Source organism: Pyxicephalus adspersus, chromosome 3, assembly GCF_032062135.1.
Source record: "Pyxicephalus adspersus chromosome 3, UCB_Pads_2.0, whole genome shotgun sequence".
Classification (NCBI taxonomy): Eukaryota; Metazoa; Chordata; class Amphibia; order Anura; family Pyxicephalidae; genus Pyxicephalus; species Pyxicephalus adspersus.
In genome coordinates this window covers 32,335,354-32,354,298 of record NC_092860.1, presented here as the reverse complement: position 1 = coordinate 32,354,298, position 18,945 = coordinate 32,335,354, and the positions used below count along the sequence as shown (strand labels likewise).

The 18,945-nt window shown below is 36.3% G+C and overlaps 1 protein-coding gene across 1 annotated transcript; it reads left to right on the top strand.

The window, feature by feature from the left end:
- The first annotated feature begins 2,920 nt into the window (after positions 1–2,920).
- LOC140325984 (annexin A1-like) lies at positions 2,921–17,771 on the top strand. The gene is made up of 13 exons (XM_072404147.1): positions 2,921–3,067; positions 5,994–6,064; positions 9,081–9,171; positions 9,693–9,787; positions 10,594–10,707; positions 11,322–11,412; positions 12,791–12,870; positions 13,478–13,534; positions 13,612–13,705; positions 14,479–14,574; positions 15,080–15,138; positions 15,908–16,030; positions 17,532–17,771. Exons 2-13 carry the CDS (start codon positions 6,008–6,010, stop codon positions 17,592–17,594), a joined length of 1,020 nt encoding a protein of 339 aa, XP_072260248.1. The 5' UTR covers positions 2,921–3,067; positions 5,994–6,007; the 3' UTR covers positions 17,595–17,771.
- The last annotated feature ends 1,174 nt before the right edge of the window (positions 17,772–18,945 follow it).

Sequence of the window (18,945 nt, the reverse complement as noted above, 5' to 3'; positions counted from 1 at the left end):
ACAGTAAATGTTATTCCAATATTTTATAAATATATATATATATATATATATATATATATTTATGTCAGGTGCAGAACTTCCAGCTAAGAAGTATTTGTTGATGGCCTTAGAAGAAAAATAGAAAGTCCTTTCACTTTTTTTGAGGAGGTAAAGTTTTAATTTATAGCCAACTTTATACAAATGTAGCTGTTTATTCACCTTTTTGACACAATCTTATTTTTCATGTATCAAACTTTTTGTTTTGGGTTCGTTCCAAGGATACAATTCTCATCACAGTTATCACCATGCCCTACCCAGCCCAGGTTACATATTTGGGCACTGCAGACAGGAGGAATAGCTGCAATTTTTCCTTGGCCTTTGTATTTGTTATGTACTTTACATATATACCCTCTTATGACACAAAACCTTTTTTGTTCTGTAGTTTATTAGACCTGTTTGTCTTGCCTCATGTAGTACTTGAAATTCACTTTTTTACCACAGTGCTTGCAAATCTAAAAAGGATTTACTAACTAATAACAGTAGAACAATTATAGACTTTGCAAAAACAGCTCAAATCTGACGTGTGTGATCTTTACCATGGAGCAAAGTTGATTATAGTGCTCAGCTGTGTAAGAATACATCTGCCATTTAAGTAAACAAATCATAGTTTTTAAGATTGAAAACACAAAAAGCCTTTCTCAGGTTTATATGTAAACAATCTATAAACAACCTATATTCAATATCTTCTCCAGTGTACATACTAAGCGTAAATTGAATGGCTAGCATATGGCTCTATTTATAAAGCAGTGAATTAGACATTACCTTGTGGAAATCTTCCAGGTTCAGGTGTTTCAATGGCAGTAACTAATTCCCACAAGAGAATGTTTGAGGGAATGTCAGATTCCCTGTTTTATAAATAGAGCCCATAAAGTATATGAAAACCCTGATTATAAAAGTTTCCTAATTGCTCATTTTGACCTGTTACATATACCATTGAAAACATTTTGTTAAATCTGTTATTTAAATACCAGAAGATGCCTATCGATCATTTCAGGAATCATATTTGTCATGTATCCTCTGCATACTAAGACCCATTTCGGACTTCTGGTCAACCGCAGTGGTTTACTGCATTCCTAACCACACTCGTATGGGAGTGGTTGGGAATCACTATGTGAACATAGTCGTGGCTGCATTGCATTTGGAATGCTGCATGGTTTCCAGACGCAACATGCTGCACAACAACTGCAAAAGCAAAACTCAAGAGCAAACATGTTAACTTGCAATACAGTTTGCCACTCTTGCATGCATAGCTTAGCAGCGGCATAGTGCGCATTTTGCAGCCCCTAGTGCCAATAGGGGCCTTGCTGTGTTATTCCAATATGTCCTCCTTCCCCATACTATAACATTTATTCCCTATGTTGTGAATATGTTGGAGATGGGCATGTGTTGTGAATTTTTACAAGAGGAAATTAATTAAATAGATTTTTTTTTTGCAACATGACAGGCTTTAGTGGGTATTTCACAACTTTACAGTGTGGTGAATTTAAGGATCTGCTTGTTACCTCAAATAATCTGTTTTATACATGCTAGTTTGTTGAGATGCCCATTTTTTAGTAAACCAATAAAGCTTTGATGCATGTTTGTTGTAGTGCACAACTGTGTATAATAATAGCCTACTGTGCATGGTGGTGCACTGCACTAAAAAAATAGATGAATTTCAATTTTATGGGCCTTGGGCTTGTGGAAAACACTGCATTCTTGTAGGTATACTTGTCGTTTGTGTAACACACTCCCCTGTGCATTACACACTTCTGACTCCTGCACAAAATGTGTTACACACTACTGACCTGTGCACAACGTTTGTTACACACCCCTGACGGGATGGGAGAAAGTGGGAAATTTACATATACTTTAAACATTAAATTGTGACTTGCACACAGATTACCTTCAAAATATTTACCTAATGTCTTATGTAGTCATCATCATGTTGGTTGTAAATGTTTTATGGCTGGATAATCTCAGCATGGAGTTATCCAGACAAGGATGATTTCACCCATGAGTGCATTTAGGAAAACATTCATTCTGGTATAATAAATAAACAGCCCTGTACCGGGGGGGGCATAATACCTGCCATTCCACAGTTTTAAAGGCAGAGGTAGCCAGTGTAAGCATACACATGCTCAAAAAGAACTAGCAAAACTATCATATCTACTGGCAATATAATTATGAGACGTTCCCTTACATTGGGAAACAACCGGTCCTTTCTGATGATGATCCGGCACAAGATAACTGTACAGATTCAAAATTTTTGCCCAAGGCAATCATAAATGTGTGACTCAGATGCCAAAAACCGGAAAAACAATATGGCAGCCACTTACTAGAGACAATTAATGCAAAAATTACACTTTCGTATGCAAATAGCATGCAAATTCCACTGGTCTGTAAATGGGCCAGCCCAACCCTGTAGCTACATAATTTAATTGGCCGTTTCCAACTGAGTGCAGCCTGCATAAAGTTGTTTTTCATCTCATTCACTATCTCTATCTTTTACTTTTTCAGTACAGGGTTACTTTAACCTGCAGGAAATTGAGGTTGCTGGGTTTATTATAAACATTAGATTTCTGATCTCATTTAAATTGGCTCCAAATTTAGTAGCTCATTTACCATTCACCCTTGTGTTACTTCATTTATATCACACAATTTTAACTTAGTATACTTTTATAGTCAGCAATAAATCTTTCAGCTATTTATTATGCCTTTAACTACAGCTGTGCCTAACTACTACATGTGTCATACATCAGTTACAAAATTAAATTTGTTTCAGGTTAATAGGCTGCAGAAGTTTTGTACAATAATACTCTCCCTTCAACAAGAAAAAGCCAGAAAGTTTCTGGGATGGAAATAATCTGCTGTTGCTTTTGCATTATTGCTTGAAACAGCTTTCAGCCTGCCAACCAATCAGAGCAATTCTAGAGGTATGTGTTGTTGCTAGGTGTGGTTTTGTCAACTTCTTCATAAAAATCTAGAGCTCAAGTCTACAGGCTTCCAGTTCCCAGCTTACAAACCATCAGTCATTGAAAGCCACAAGGTGGGTTTTTAGTTTTTACTACTTTCTTTTAACCCCTAAAGCACTGCGAAATAATGCTGCATGGACACAAATATACTTGAAAAGAGCAAAGTGCAGTTACTCTTGGTAACTTTTCTATTTGATAACTTGTAACTGCGCATTCTTGGTCCTTGTTCTGTCTCTGCATGCAATGAGCTTTTGTGCCAAATGTTTAGCTATAGAATGTGATTTTGTATTTTTCATGTAACAGCATGTAACTGTCTTATGAACATATCCTTTTCTGTGTAATGGAGCACACATAGTTGCAGTGGTTTTGTCTGAGCTCAACATTTAAAAGGTTTTCCTTTTTAAATGAGGAAATATTAATCAGGCTTTCAGTGTGGTTGCCAAGTCTCAGTTAACTGTCTATTAGCTCCATTGGTGGCAGAATATGTTTTTTACTTGTGTCTTAAAGATAAACTTTTGTTGTATTTTTATTTTATGGCAAGAATGCTGGTTTAAAAATTTTTGGCTGGATGTTTATAAACAAATGCATGTGTCGGTTGGGCATTTATAAGAAGTCAAGGATTGTTTTGATCCATATGGCTTTTTTGTTATCCGCATAGAAATGACAAGTGCAGCACAGTTTTAGGATTTTTTGTTCAGCATTATCGTAAGATTTTGTTCTTATAAGATCTGTGGGAGGTGGAGCAGGGTGTGTCATGTCGTTTACAGCCTAAGGCGGCAGATGACATATGTAGTCTCATTTGTAAAATTGACCCTTTCATGTTAATTTTTTCTCCTGAAAGTGTAGCCGGTTTGATTGTTTTGTTGGTGGAAATATTTTACTGCATATGTCCATATTGTACATGCGTCATCTAGAATATTATTTAATAAACCTTGCTTCTACAGATTTCCAATTATTAATAATGAAGGTGAGTAACAGGTCTTCAGCCCCCTGTCATGTAATATTGTATTGTTCAAGTTATTTTCAATAGGCCATCGTGGATTAGAATGCAGAAAGAGCCGCCATTGCCCAAACCATAAAACACAAAGGCTTCCATTTTTTTTTTTTTCTGCAAAGTAGTTGGAAGACCCCTCGGAAAGAAAAGTGTAGCAAATGTAGGGCATAGAAGCAATTGGTTATCTTGGTATTTGTCTAGTCTATATGTCTTGGTGATGGGAGGGGAGGATAATTTATTGTAGTGTGTCTCATATTTCTAGTGTCCCCAAAATGGGTCCCAGGTTTCCAATGGAAGTCTAACCTTACAATGCATTGACAGTTTTGGAGAATACATAAGCTACCTTTCACCTTCCTAGCATACAGCCCAGCCCACCTACCCCTGGGTGCTGTCTCACCCCTCAACTGACCTCCCTGTACCCCCTACAAAGGAAGTCATTCCAGCCTGAAGAGTCATAATGCTTCTCCCGCCCCCTCTCTGCACTCCATTTAAAATTCTGTACCTTTTGAAGTTTTCTTTGCTGTTTGTCATCTTGTCTTGGTGACCCTTATTCCTACCTTTCCTTCCTAGTGCCACAACGATGAAAAGGGAGGGGAATTTTCCCCCCAAATGAATCATTAATGACAAATAAAACCCTGTTGGAAGTTCTAACTCCTTCTTATTTTGTTTCAAAGCTTAAAAAAATAAACTGTGGCTGGATTTAGATGTAATTGTTCTGTTGTTGTCCAGGCACACCCAGTTCTGAGTTTTAAAAAAAGGGAAAAAAGTTTCTATTTAAATCTAGTTGTGTTTGAGTAACTCTATATTTTAGATCATGGTTCAGTTCTTTGATCAGTAAAAATTATTAACTAGTAACATGAGCTGTGGGCTTTTGCTTCCGTTAATGTAGGCAAACGTGGATTAGGTTGACTATACTTTTTACAAAGTTTTTTTCAGAGATTTGTTTCCAGAGATTGATGTGACAACCCTCAATCCCCTGGAAGTATCACATGTTGCAACCCATCCAAAGCACATATGCTGGGTACAGAAATTATACAGAATAACCTTTTTAAAGCTTTCTAATACTGAAGAAGATAGGCTGTCATGGTAAAACCTGGGTGATCAGCAAATCCAGAATGAATTTTGTCCAAGGTTGCCAACCAATAGCAAATCATTTTAGGAAATGCATTCCAGGTTTGCTGGATCACCCAGGTTCTCCTATGATGGCCTGCTTTCAATATAGAAGAGCATTAATAATTCAGGCTCAATGTATCACACAACACATGTAATGGTTGTGTGATACATTGAGCAATTGCCCAGGGCCCTCATCTTCTCCAGGTCCCCAATTCACAGAATGATAGGGATTCAGGTAGCTTGAATCTTGTCCATTTAGGGCCCCATGTTGTCCAAAACATTTCTGCGTGTGCATTGCGGAGGAGAGGGATTTCCCTTCAGGGAGCCTTCCCTATTTACCGCGCCGCTGGAATATCAACGCCGGCCGTGGTAAATAGAGGAACAACAGCAAGGAGGCGGCTCCTATAGTTCCTAACACCCCCTGGCATATCTGGAGCCATGGGTAGCTGGCATTAGGCCAGATCGGCCAGGGGGCGTTAGGTTGCAACGAACTATCGGCTAGGCTGTATCTGGCCTAAAGGCCAGAGTTTGCCGACCCTGGTCTAAATATTCAACTGATCCAAAGATGTACACTCCTTTCCTGTAAAAGTTGAGCTTGGCACTGACCTTTTTAAGCTGCCCTAACAGTAAGCAAGGATATTCAATAATATGATGGTTTGGAAGACAAGAAAGAATAAGACCAAACTAGATTTTTACTAAAATCTTTGAAATTTATTAGAACTTCACATATATGGACTAACTGATAATTTTGGCTTTCCTAATCTGACATTAAAGTGAATGAAATGTGCACATTTTCATTGTTTGAACAGCTTACCCAAATTTACTTTTGGCTAAATATGTATTAGTATTGCATCATAGATTAACCTGTTTTCTTGAATATCTTTTTTTTGCAGAAACTAAACTCAAGATGTCTTTCATGCAACAATTTCTCAGTCAGGCTAATTATCAACCTGAGCAAGTGTCTGTAAGTTGACTGCAAATTCCAGATTATTGTTGTTGTGTAGGCCATTTTAAATGTTTTAGTGCGCTATAGGCAACAGGTCTTTTTTACCTGTCCCATGACTGTCCAGTCTGCATAACATTTTCAGCTGTAGTACGCCCTGACAAGAGGTGTGTGAGATAAATTGCACAGACAAAAAATTATATATGCTAAAGGGAAGTGGTCGCCAACCGGTGGTCCCGTCCGCAAGAAAGTTTTGGTGGTCCGCAGAAAAATTACCCTTACAATTACATATACACATGTATATTCCCTCACACAATCCCCTTCCCTGGCACAGTCACCTACATTCCATTTACCTATTCATTCACTTCACTACACCATTTCCCTCCTCCTTTTCTGTTCATTAATTATCATTTTTCCATCCCTCCATTCATTTTTCAATTCCACAACCTCTTCATCAATACTTTGTCCATCATACTACCACTTCCATATTTAATCCTCACACATCCTACGTTTCTTAACCCCTAAGCACATTCATTCATTATGAACCCCCCCCCCCCCCTCTTTTTTTTCCCCCTTTTTCAGAAGGATCTTGGCACAGGTTTATTTACCGGTTGAAATCCTAAATAATTGAGCAAAGCTCCAACTAGATATACGGTGAATGGAAACAAAATTATTTGAATTATATCTCATACATAATTATTTTGATTCTTCACTGTAAAAATAGGATTTGTAATGAATAAATTACATGTGCTCCAAATCTGAGTGTGGAGAATGAATTTGGGTGTGGTATTACTGAAGCAAAGCCAGCCTTATATTTAAGCAGGTTTTAGCATGTTTTTCTAGGAAAATATATATATATTTGTTGGCTTCTAACATGATTTGGCAGAAAGCATACTGATATCTACCCAAGTTATCATCATTTACATGTGAAATTTACTACATTCCAGACAGATAATAAAGGCCACACACACACTATGGACTCCATGTGGTGGTAATTGTTTTCAACCAGGGAATGCCAGATTCCCCATTTTTTTTATCGAGCCCCATTTGTGTCATTGAAAAATAATTGAATGAATAAAGGTAATTGGTGAAAATTCATGAATCTGTTTTTTGTATTGGCATCCTGTAAGCTATGTTAATGGTCGTACTTGTCTTGTGCAACAATCTAGCATGTGCACAGCAGTTCCCTGACATCGTTCACCAATTTGTCCTGGTGGATCAATAAACATCTAAGAGGAGATGACTAATGTACTTTTCTATCATGAACATTGCAGCAGGGTGCCTCCAACTTGCCCCCTCTCTTCTCTCCTTAGAACAGAATGGTGCTGTGTGTACAACACTCACTTATTGAAGGGCAAGTATGGGGGGTATTAAGTTATGTTGAACGAAATGATGATAGAAGAAACAGATCATAAAGATGACCTCATCAGTCTGCTGCTTTAATTGTCCAGATAGTAGGCTGGAGGTGGAAAGTGGTCTCCACAGACTTGCACCTGCTTTTGGCAGGTAAATTCCCTTTCCTTTATGTATTTCAGCAGTGTATTGGGACTGTTTGCCTGGAGTTTTAGCTTTAAATGGTAAGCAATGGCTGATGAACTACATTTTGGATCGCTATGACCTAATATTACCCTTTAACTTATATATATGAAGTATAAGAGAAATTTAGGAAACGCATAAGCCATTGCTTATCTGGCCATCTAAAGGCGGATGTCTGGCTGTCTTGCTTAAATGGCTTAATTGTTTTCACTTACCCAAAACACATCATGCACATAGGAAGTTGTAAATTTACTCTTTCCAATGTTTATGCTCAGGGACAGAAAGTAAAAAAATCAGGCGGACAAGCGGTTATATTTTAAAAGGCAGTCTGGGCATATTCTTTTAAAATAACAGTGAAATGATTAGCACTCTGGCCCTTGCAGCGCTGGGTCCCATGTTTGAATCTTGGCCAGGACACTACCTGCATGGAGTTTGCATGTTCTCTCCATGTTTGTGTGGGTTTCCTCCCACATTCCAAAAACATGCAGTTAGGTTAATTGGCTTCCTCCCAAAATGACCTTAGCCTGTGATAACGACAAATGACTATGGTAGTGACATTAGAATGAGACCTTTTGATGGACAGCTAGTGATTTGGCTATGGACTTTGTAAACTTCTGTGCAATATGTCGGTTCTTCATAAAAACTGCACTACATATAATCATAAAGATAGTACATTGACACAAATATGTCTAAAATGTATATTCTGAAAAAACAGGCACGGTTATGGAGTTCTTCTATAGCCAGCAGCAAGTTTGTCACATGTTGCATAGTGACTATTGTGTCGCTGTCATAATGTCCTGTGCTGAGAACATGAAATTACGTGGGATCAGCTCATCCTGGACAGGTAACAAAAATAAATGCATTACAGACTATAAAATGGTATGTTGATGTAATTGTTAGACATTTTAATAAAGAAGGATCACATTGTAACCTTCAATAGAGGTTTAAAAGGGATCTGACATTAAAAAAAATAATATATATATATATATAAAGTGTAATGTATTGTTATATTGTTTGATTGATCCTTTAAAACAGAGGTCAGAAAACTCCAGGCTTTAGGCCATATATGGCCAAGCTGGAAGTTTGTGTCGGTCTAACGCCCCCTGGCCGATCCAGCCTAATGCCAGCTGGCAACCCACGGCTCCAGTGAATCTGCCGGACCCACGTGCGGCTCTTGAGCCTCCTCTTGCTGTCACTCCTTGAAGGGGAATTCCCTCTCCTCCGCAATGGATACGAAGGAGAGGTAATGTTCCCTATTTACCCCGGCGCATTGTTAACGTTGGCCGGGGTAAATAGGGAACACTCCCTCTCCTCCAAATGCATTGCAATTCCCTTCAGGTGGTGATCCTGGTGGGGGGCAGAGCCATTAGGACGGGACTCGAGAGAGAGTCTGGCCTATTGTGCTCCTGCCCACCCCTGAAATGGCCCAAAAAAGTTTGATGACCGCTGGTATAAAAGATTCCATTTGTAAATAACAATGAAAGGACCTCTTATTTTGCAGGTTGAAAATAGTGGACCATCCCTGAAGGCAACATCTGGATTCAATGGTGCATCAGATGCTGCTAATCTTGAGAAAGCAATAAAAGCAAAAGGTATAAATATATATATATATACACAAAAATAAACTTAATGCGATTGAGAGTACTGAAAGCAATACTTTTTTTTTTCTTCCATCTTAAGAAAAGACTTCTTTAAAACTAAAAATTATCATTATTTTTTTCCGTTAACTAGAAGTTTTTTTTGGGGTAAGGTGGGAAGGGTTTAGAACCTAACTTAGGTGTTTGTAGTGGCCGGTGTACCACGTAGACAGATTTACCTTTTACTTCTCCCTTGCACAAAAAGCAGCAAGAATTTATAATCTGTGTTTTGCTGTTTTATTTTTAAGTGATTCAGGCATTTTAATCACTTGCAGTTTTCAACAGCACATATTGACTATCTAATAGGAAAAGACAAAATCCAATAAGCAAAGAAAAAATGTAATCAAATAAAGAATAGAAGAATGCGATAAAGACTCTGTACACATAACCACATTTTAGACTCCTTAAAATATGAAAATAAACATATTAAATATATTTTGTATGTCTGTCTTTTTTTTTTTTTTTTTTTTTTTCAGGGGTGGATGAAGGCACCATCATTGATATCTTAACTAAAAGGACCAATGCTGAACGCCAGCAAATCAAGGCTGCCTATCAGCAACAAACCGGAAAGGTATGAATTATAATTTTAAAGTTTTCCAAGTATCATCATTTGTTTACCGTTTGTAAAATGTGCTGCAAACAAAAAGTTTTGTGCTGGCATTCACAACAGCAGAAACAAGCTGAATAGATTGATGTTAATTGTAACTTTGTTTCCCCATAAAAGGGTCTCTTGGGGACAAGCCATACTGAAGGGTTATACATTTTAACAAAATTATTTTCGAAGAATTCAAACATTCTATTTTGTATTCCAAAAATTCCATTTTGGTATTACCACTTCCACCCGTCACCCATTATGCTCACATCTGCTCCACATTCGATCACCCTGCACTCTTACCTATTAAGCAAGTTGATAAATATTTACAAAAAAGTTTTATTGGTTTAGCTGCAAACTTGCTCTGTAACTTTATACAAAAAATATATGCTGATAAGACTGTTAATTCAGGGTTGCAAATACATATTAATTGTCCCATTCACTTACAATCCTTTTATATAAAAAAAACTTTTCCGTTTCAGCTCATAGGATTGATTCATAGCCCTACTTATTATAGAATTCTTGTAATATGTTATAATAAATAAATGATACAGTTGGTGATCTACAATATAATGCAGTTATAGATCATCAATGAACGACCTCTGACTCAGATAGCACCTTTATTAAAGCATATGAATGTCCAAAAAAATCAAAAAATATACAGTGCATCTTTGCAATGTTTATTTTATAATGTTTTTTAATTTTAAAAAATCCCATGTAAAAACCGAAAAATACCTTTGTTTTGGGGTTTTTCATATACCTTAAATTACTTAATTTTGTCTCAGAGTTTAGATGATGCACTGAAAAAAGCTCTCTCAAGCCATTTGGAAGAAGTTGTTCTGGCATTGTTGAAAACTCCAGCCCAGTATGATGCACATTGCCTGAAAAATGCTGTCAAGGTAAGTGAATGCAACAGAATAAGACCAATTTTGATTTTCCATTTATTATTACCTCCCCTGTGCACTACAGCTTGGCGCTTTTTTTTTTCTGACACATGTAGCATACTTGTGTTTTCATGTTGTTTAAGCAAGAAAAATGAGAAACACAAAATCATCTTTTTTTTTTTTTTTTTTTTTTTACCACTCTGCCTTACTAACACATAAACATAAATTATGCAAAATGCATTGTAGATGCAAGCATTCTAAAAAGTGTATTGTGAGAATGACTACTGAATAGTTTGATTATTCTATTCACAGTATACAGCCAGAAGTGTGTGGGTTTTTTTTTTCTATTGGAGAATTATGTGCTTTGACTTTGAAAGGAAAACTGTATATAACAGTTCATGATGATCCAGGGTCCAGTAAAACTGACAAAACACGGTTATTTTTACTATAATGTACATGTATATATCTAAACCTTTTAGATAGCAAGCAGTATAGCTTTTCTACTACAGTACAATTTGCAATCAGGTCCGCCATGTACTCTGTAGGTTTTTCAGTTAGGTATGTGAACAAAACTCAGGGGTCCCAAAGTTTGCTCTGCTTTTTAGCAGTTGTTTGCTCTTTTCCTATAGGGACTTGGAACCGATGAAAGCACTTTAATTGAAATCCTTGTATCACGGGATAATCATGAAATCAGAGAAATTAATAAAGTTTACAAAGAAGGTAAGATGAATTAATAAAGTAAAAACTTACTGTTAAATGCTTGAAATGGAAAGGTATTTTTAAGGAAGCATGTGTAATTGTTATGATGTGGTGCAATTCTATACAAAACTGATGTTTTGTACTTCGTGTGGGAATCAAATGTCAGTATCATTTGTCATTGTAAAGAACCTATACACATCTTTTTCCTTTCATATTTAGAGAATTCCTGATTTGTTTACAATGCTTGTTGATATGTCTTTATTGGGAAACCTTTTGTGGTTTACACAGATTCTTTCTGTTTGAACGGTGGAATATCCAGATACTTGGGATAACCATTGTTCAGAAACTGGGAAATTGGGTCCCCACAGTTGTTCATTTTTGCTCATGTAAGCTGAGCAACCAGGTGGCCCCAACAAACCAGGTTTCCTTCTGCACACTAAAATATAATGTCTAGTCAGTGCCATTTTCACAAGATGAATAATATTTTACACAATACCCAAATTGTTGTGTGTAAATGAAGTGGTTGAGGTCAAAGTGGCCAGTGAAGTAGATGAGGGTCTTATCCATAGAAATATTTTTGTGGGTTTAAGCAGAAACATTTTTGCCATAATTCGTGTGCTGATCTTATTAATGCAATTATAATTTAAATAACCTTGGGGTGTGCAGTGAGCATTGGTACTAAAAAAGGAAGTGTATCAAATTGTAACCACACTTTCTTGACATGGTAGCAGAAAACGCGTTATGAACAAGATTTTTGGGCCAGTAATTTCAAAGTTCTGTTTTTTAATTAGATTTACTATAAGCCACCCAGAATGTGTTTATTTCTCAAAACTGTGGTGGGCTTCACGTGCTTGGACTAAATATAGCTGGACCCAGGATGTTCAAAGATGTATTGCTCAGTGTGGAGGCTTTGTCGTGATTTTATTAGGGAGTCCCTGACAAATTAAAATTCTTTCAAGGGTTCCTCAGGCTGCTCTGGAATACACTTACTTTACAGTTTCAATACTCAGATGACAACTTGGGTGAAATAATTCTTAGTAGCAGTCAACTAAATGACATAAAGGTGGGTGAAAAAATAGGTGGAGTAAAAATGTATCTCCATATACTAGGTGCTGCATGTTGGCTAAGTAATGGCACTCTTTTGTAAAATGGAGCAATCTAAAAAGGCAGGGTTTTTTTTTCTTTTTCTTCTTTCTTTTTTTCCTCCATTTTATGAGCAATCATGAGCCCACTATTTGATGGTTTTACAAAGTGTGTCTCATTTTGGAGGTGGCAGAACTTTTAATATTCTTAATATAATATGTGTGTGTGTGTATATGTATAACTTATAGAACTTATAACCTCATAAAATGGGGACATTTTTGCTTTTAAATAAGTGTTTTTTGTTTCTCTGTATCAGAGTTCAAGAAAGATCTTTCCAGTGATATTTCCTCTGACACATCTGGAGACTTTAAAAAAGCCCTTCTAGCACTCGTTAAGGTACAATGTATTCTGCATGTTATGCTTATTAGATTGTACTGCTTGTGTATGTATATTTTTAAAAGGTGATGTTCTGTTTCAAACACAAACAACGCAACAAAGCTCCTGGCAAACAGTGGAACCTGGTACTACCTGCTTCCCCACACTCGGCCTCAACACAAAGATACCCTTATTGGCCATTATCAGTGTGCAAGAGGAAGGATAGGGCAGGTACATTTTACCAGCAAGTTCCAGGACTTTTCCCATCAGACCAGCTACCATTAGGCCACATCTGCTGAATGCTATAGGTAGTTGCCTGCATCGTAGACCTACAACAGTTTTCCTTCCTGCACCGGAGGTACTTCTTAGTAATAAGATTCCAGTTTTCCTGATGATGGTAGCTTAAATTTCAGCAGTTACATAACCATAGTACTTGGCCAAAGTGAAGGCTCGGAGGTTCATTCAGTTTCTTGGGCTAGATCTTGTACTGCAGGTATCAGAATGCTAGATATGATACTGGTTCAAACAAATGTTACTTTTATAGAAAATGGAAACTGCATTCTATTTTATTTACTTCTAATTATATTCTGTGAATGTTTTGATTTATGTTAATGTTTAATACTTTTAGGGTGAACGCAATGAAAGTGCACCAGTAAACGCTGAGCAGGCTGACAATGATGCAAGGGTAAAAATGCTGGCAATAACACTACTTTATATTTTATTTATTGATTTGCTAAAGCCTGTCTTCTTTCTAAATTAAAGGCCCTCTTTGACGCAGGAGAAAGGCGCAAAGGAACAGATACTACTGTGTTCATAAATATTCTTGTTTCAAGGAGCTTTCCCCAGCTACAAAATGGTAAAGGAAAAGTAGGATGTGTTCCATAAATATGTATAGATTTGTGCTTTGTAACAGTAAGTGAAAGCAATATTTGAAATAACGGCCACAAGTAGCAGATTTAGTTGGCCTGTTTGTAGTTTGTGTATTTTGATAATGTGTGTTTTCCTACATGTTAAATTATCCATGATGCTTATTTCAAGTCAACTTTAAATTGCCAAAAGTGTTGTGTGTGTGTGTGTTTTTTTTTTTTTTTAATATGCTTATAGAAATACAAATAACATACATACATTTTAATGCATTTTTATTTAATTTTTAAATAACATTGGAGAAATTTGTATCAGGATCATAATTTTAGTGCCGTGATCATTGGGACTAATTGCAAAATAAAATTAGTACTGCCCCTGATGAGAGCTAGTCGGTGAAAATGCTTTCACTGCTGCCAATTTTATTCATCATTGAAATAAATAGTTACAATAAGTAATACTAGTAAGCAATATTACATGAAAGTGTGCACACTATTTGTATTAAAAAAGATTTTAAAGAGGTAACTTAAGTTGGCTTGAACAAAGCCAGTGTTTAGTTCAAAAATGGGATAGGGCATGTCTGGCCTGTTTTTACAATCTTTCAGTATCTGAGCGTAGAGCTAAATGAACACTGAGTGCATTAGGGAACTCCCTATGGATGCAGTCCAAAAAGAACATTTTAAAAGACCCGATGGTACCACAAGGTGGTGATATTGGCGCAGTGTCTAGTCAGTGTATATCACTCATTGTATATCTCCTTTCCTTTAGTTTTCACCAGATACCTCGCATTCAGCAAAAATGATATGGCCAAGGCAATAGATCTTGAACTGAAAGGAGACATTGAAAACTGCTTGATATCTCTTGGTAAGTACTATCAGGGTTATTATAGAAAATACTTTATGTAGAGACAAAAGAAATTAGATGGATATATATACGTTTTATCAGAACCAAGTATATGAATATGAGAGCATGTAAGAAACCCCCTTGTGTGTTTGTAAATTCCCTTATATTAGAACTGAAATATATCACATCTAAGGGCTGATAAGCTGTGAAAGTTTGGCTTTTAGTTAATGTGTAGCTTCTGGAAGAGTTTTTCAACAAAATGTTTAATATCTTGCCTAATCCCTTTACTAATGGCTTCTGATTTCCATTTAGTTGCAATCTTTTTGCCTCTCTCTGTACCTGTTCAGAGTTACTTTTTATTATGGATATCTAATAGGCACATGTATTTGTGACTTGTTTCCAGCTCTTGTCGGGTTTTGAAGTGCAAGTTAGAAAAGATAAATGTGCATACAATACTTGTTGGTGTTATCTAAAAATATGGCCCTTTTTGAATTTCTAACTGTTTATGTATATTATAATTTTGCAGTGAAGGTCGCAACATCCAAACCAGCCTATTTTGCTGAAAGATTTAACTTGGCAATGAAGGTTTGTGTCTTTCATCACTTTTTCTGTAAAAAAAAAAAAAAAAAATCAAGGAGTTAACAAGTAATGCAGTTCTAACTTCTGTATGCTACTAAACTCTTAATTCTAGCAGACAATTACATGACAACACCAGGAAATCTGCATTTTTTTTTTAAGTAGACCTGCATATTTATCTTTGTAAAGGTTTCCTTTAACACACATTGAAGAAAAAAAAATTGCCAATACCAGCCTGCTGTAAAATTTTCGACCAAGCCATCCACATAATCTTAAAGAAAAATTTATTAGGCAGATCAGGCCACCTTTCATTGTTCCATGTCTAAGTTCTGATGAATAATAAGACATTTGTAGACACTTGTTCCAGTTTATCCATTTGTACGCCCTTTTTGACAGGCTGAGCATAAGCTTTTAATCTAATCGGTCTAAAAGGGGTTAGCAGCCCCCTCCAAAATTTTCTGGACATCTTAGGTACTTGTCACCCTGTCATCATACCTGATCTTCTTGACCCAGTTTTCTAGCCATCACAGAGTTGCTAAGATTCTTAAGCTCCCAAAAATTCTAAATTTCAACACATCATTAAAGAATTGACTGTTTACTTGCTGCCTAATTTGCCATCTTTTAAATGGTGTAATTTTAAGTATGCACAATAATATTTATGTAACCTGCCGAAGGTTCAACATTTTGACCTCTTGTGTGAGTGTAACTCAATTCATGGTATTATGTTATGGAATTTTATCTCTTGCATATATTTTATACATTTTTTTTTCTGTTTTAGGGATCTGGGACCAGACATAAGGACCTAATAAGGCTCCTGGTTTCTCGTTGTGAAATTGATCTAAAAGAGATCAAATATCACTATAAGAAGCTGTATGGAAAATCCCTGCGTCAGGCTATCATGGTTGGTACAAGTTTTGGTTAATTATCTGTATGGTCTTGTTAAAAGAAAATAATGTAGAATTCCAAACTGTTAGAACAGACAATATTTGTATGTATGTCTGTTTTATCACTAAAGGTTTCTGGCCCTTAGCTGTGTTGGTGGTCTTGAACTACAACCCTTGGTTTTATTAATTGACAGCACCTCTGCCCTATTTTTCTGTATATACTACCCCTGATGCTTTCATTTAATTTATGTAAAGGAATTTTTGCTCCAAGTATCTTTTGAAAAAAAAAAAGTTTAAAAGTAGGGGAGCTTAACAAAGTTGGCATAATCATAGTAGGTGGATCGACAGCAGCTGCAGAAATAGGGCACATATGTAGTGACATATGTAATGTAGTGACATATGTAATAGTTTTTCATTCAAAAGCTGCATTCTGAAATGGGATTCTGGCAGAATTTAGGATGATGGCTATCTAGATTAATCTTCCTGGACATCAGCATATCTAAAGGATCGGTCCAGAGAATATGTTTATGTTCACTGAACAATATATCCTGACTAAGCAATATATCCTCAAGAGCATTCCCCCTCCTCTATCATTCATTTTTCCATTATAGCTTATGAACATTGCCAGCTAAAGTCATATTAGAAATTGGAACCCCAAGAATTTAAATCTACTTGCAAGTTGACCTCAAATTTTTTTTTTCTTTTATCCTGTCTTCTTTGACAAACCTAACATTCTTTCCGGGGGGAAAATGGAACATTCTTGAATGTAAACAGAATTTACTCCGGACAGTATTAACTAGTTCTTCATGTTGGTGTGTCAGTTTCCTGAGTGTTCCTAATTAAGAAGGTTTTCATTTTCGAGAATGGGCAAACAAGTACAGGTTCAGTTTGTATAGGGTTTAGTGAACTTTCTTTGAAGTTCAATGATTGTGATGTCTGAGTCCTAAGATAGAGAAATATAAGGGAGACAAATCCTTTATTTAAAATATTCAATGTTGTTATAGCGTATTTTCTTAGGCCTCACTCCGAAAAGAAAAGGACCTAATAGCATTCAATCCTGAAAGTAAAAGGCTTGTCTCCTATACAAGCCGCTGAGGTGCAACTTGAACATTAGGTTCATTAAAAAACAAAGAGCATTCACTCAACAACAATATTCACATGCAACTTGGGAACATTTGATTGGTGCCATTTGCACAACTTTCAGTGTGTGTGTGTGTGTGTGTGTGTGTGTGTGTGTGTGTGGTTTTTTTTTTTTTTTTTTTTTTTATATATATATATATATATATTGTCTTTGACCTTATGTACAATGTCCTTTTAATTTGCACAGAACTAATATACATGCAGGTTGGGTGAAATAAATATTACCTGGTGTTTGGACCACTAAGCAATGAATACATTTTAGGTATATTGTAATCTGATTTGATCTGCATTCTCTGGTAATTCTTTAAACTTTTTTATGTCTTTGAAGTGGTTAATGAATTTCAGTGGTAATTAATACACAAATATTTACATTTACAGGAAGAAAAACTGAAAGGAGACTATGAAACCATCATGTTGGCCCTTTGTGGCCCTGACAACTAGATGACCTTTAATGTGTAAATCAGTGGAAGACTGGAAAAAAATTGTAATGATTAGCTGGAAATACTGCAATGTATGTTTACTACAAAACAAGTTTTCAGTTTTATTTGCAAAAAAAATAACACTGCAGTCGCTTTAAAAACATAAATTGCGTATGTAATAAATGTAATTCTTTGTGTATATTGTGTGCATTATGTTTCTTTAGTGTAATCCTCCTCATTTTTTTGAAGCTTTGTTACACATGATACTGTTTATTGTTGTACCTGAAAATAAGGCTAGGTACAATGGTTCACGTCAACATCATTGGTACACGTGCAATGGTTTTCGTCCTATAATTGGCTCCGTGCCTGTCATTCCTCGTCTGATTGACCATTCTATCAGATCCACGGATGATGGACTACGAATGATCGTAATGTAAGTAAAGGGGAGAGAACGCAGCAAGGTGCCCCCCTCCCCTCTCCATAGAGCAGAACGGTGCTGTATGAACAGCACTCGTTCATGCATCGTGCAGTCATTAGTTGTTGGAATGCATCGTGAAAGATCTTTTCCAACAACAATTATTGCACGTGTGTACATAATCTTAGTATATATTCAAGACGGCAACAGTACACCATTTAAAAAAAACTGATTTGTATAAAAAGTAGTTATTCTATTCTGAGGGTGCTACATTTTTTCTAAATCTAATACCTGCTTCCTTAACCCAGACATGAAAATATCCTATCAAGTATGCATCCCTCGTATTTCTTAGCGCTGATTTCCTTTATTCTCTTTAGTAGTGCTAACTAGTATGGATCAAGAGGGAAGAACCGAGCAGCACAACTTTGCAATAAGGGCTAGACTTATGTTTAGAGAGATAGTGACTGAAATAAAAAAACATGTCTGCTAAACCAACTATGCTTCAGAGATCATTGACTAGTGGATGGAGATCATTGACTAGTGGATGAACTGGTGCTATTTTTAAATTGAATTACCCATGAACTACTGGACATAAAAAGAAAAAAATGTACTTTTGAGTTTGGTCGCATCATGAAGGTGTCATGGACATATTTGAAGCATAAATTCTAACTACTCTACATAGCAATTTGCAATGCTGGAACTTATGGGGTAAGAGAGGCAGGAAGCTTAAGTAAAATGGGACCCCGAAATTTTTGATGGTGGTTCTGATTGTCATAAATGTCAGTTACAAGTCAGGACCTCGACCCACGTAGCAGCTAAAAACCCCAAATTTATATGACTTAAGATATGTGACATAATTATTGTTTAATTTCAACTTCTGTTACAATTTATTGTGGAGAGTCCTTGGCAACATGGCCTCCACTGTTTTGATAGAAAACTGGTAAATGCTATGCCATAT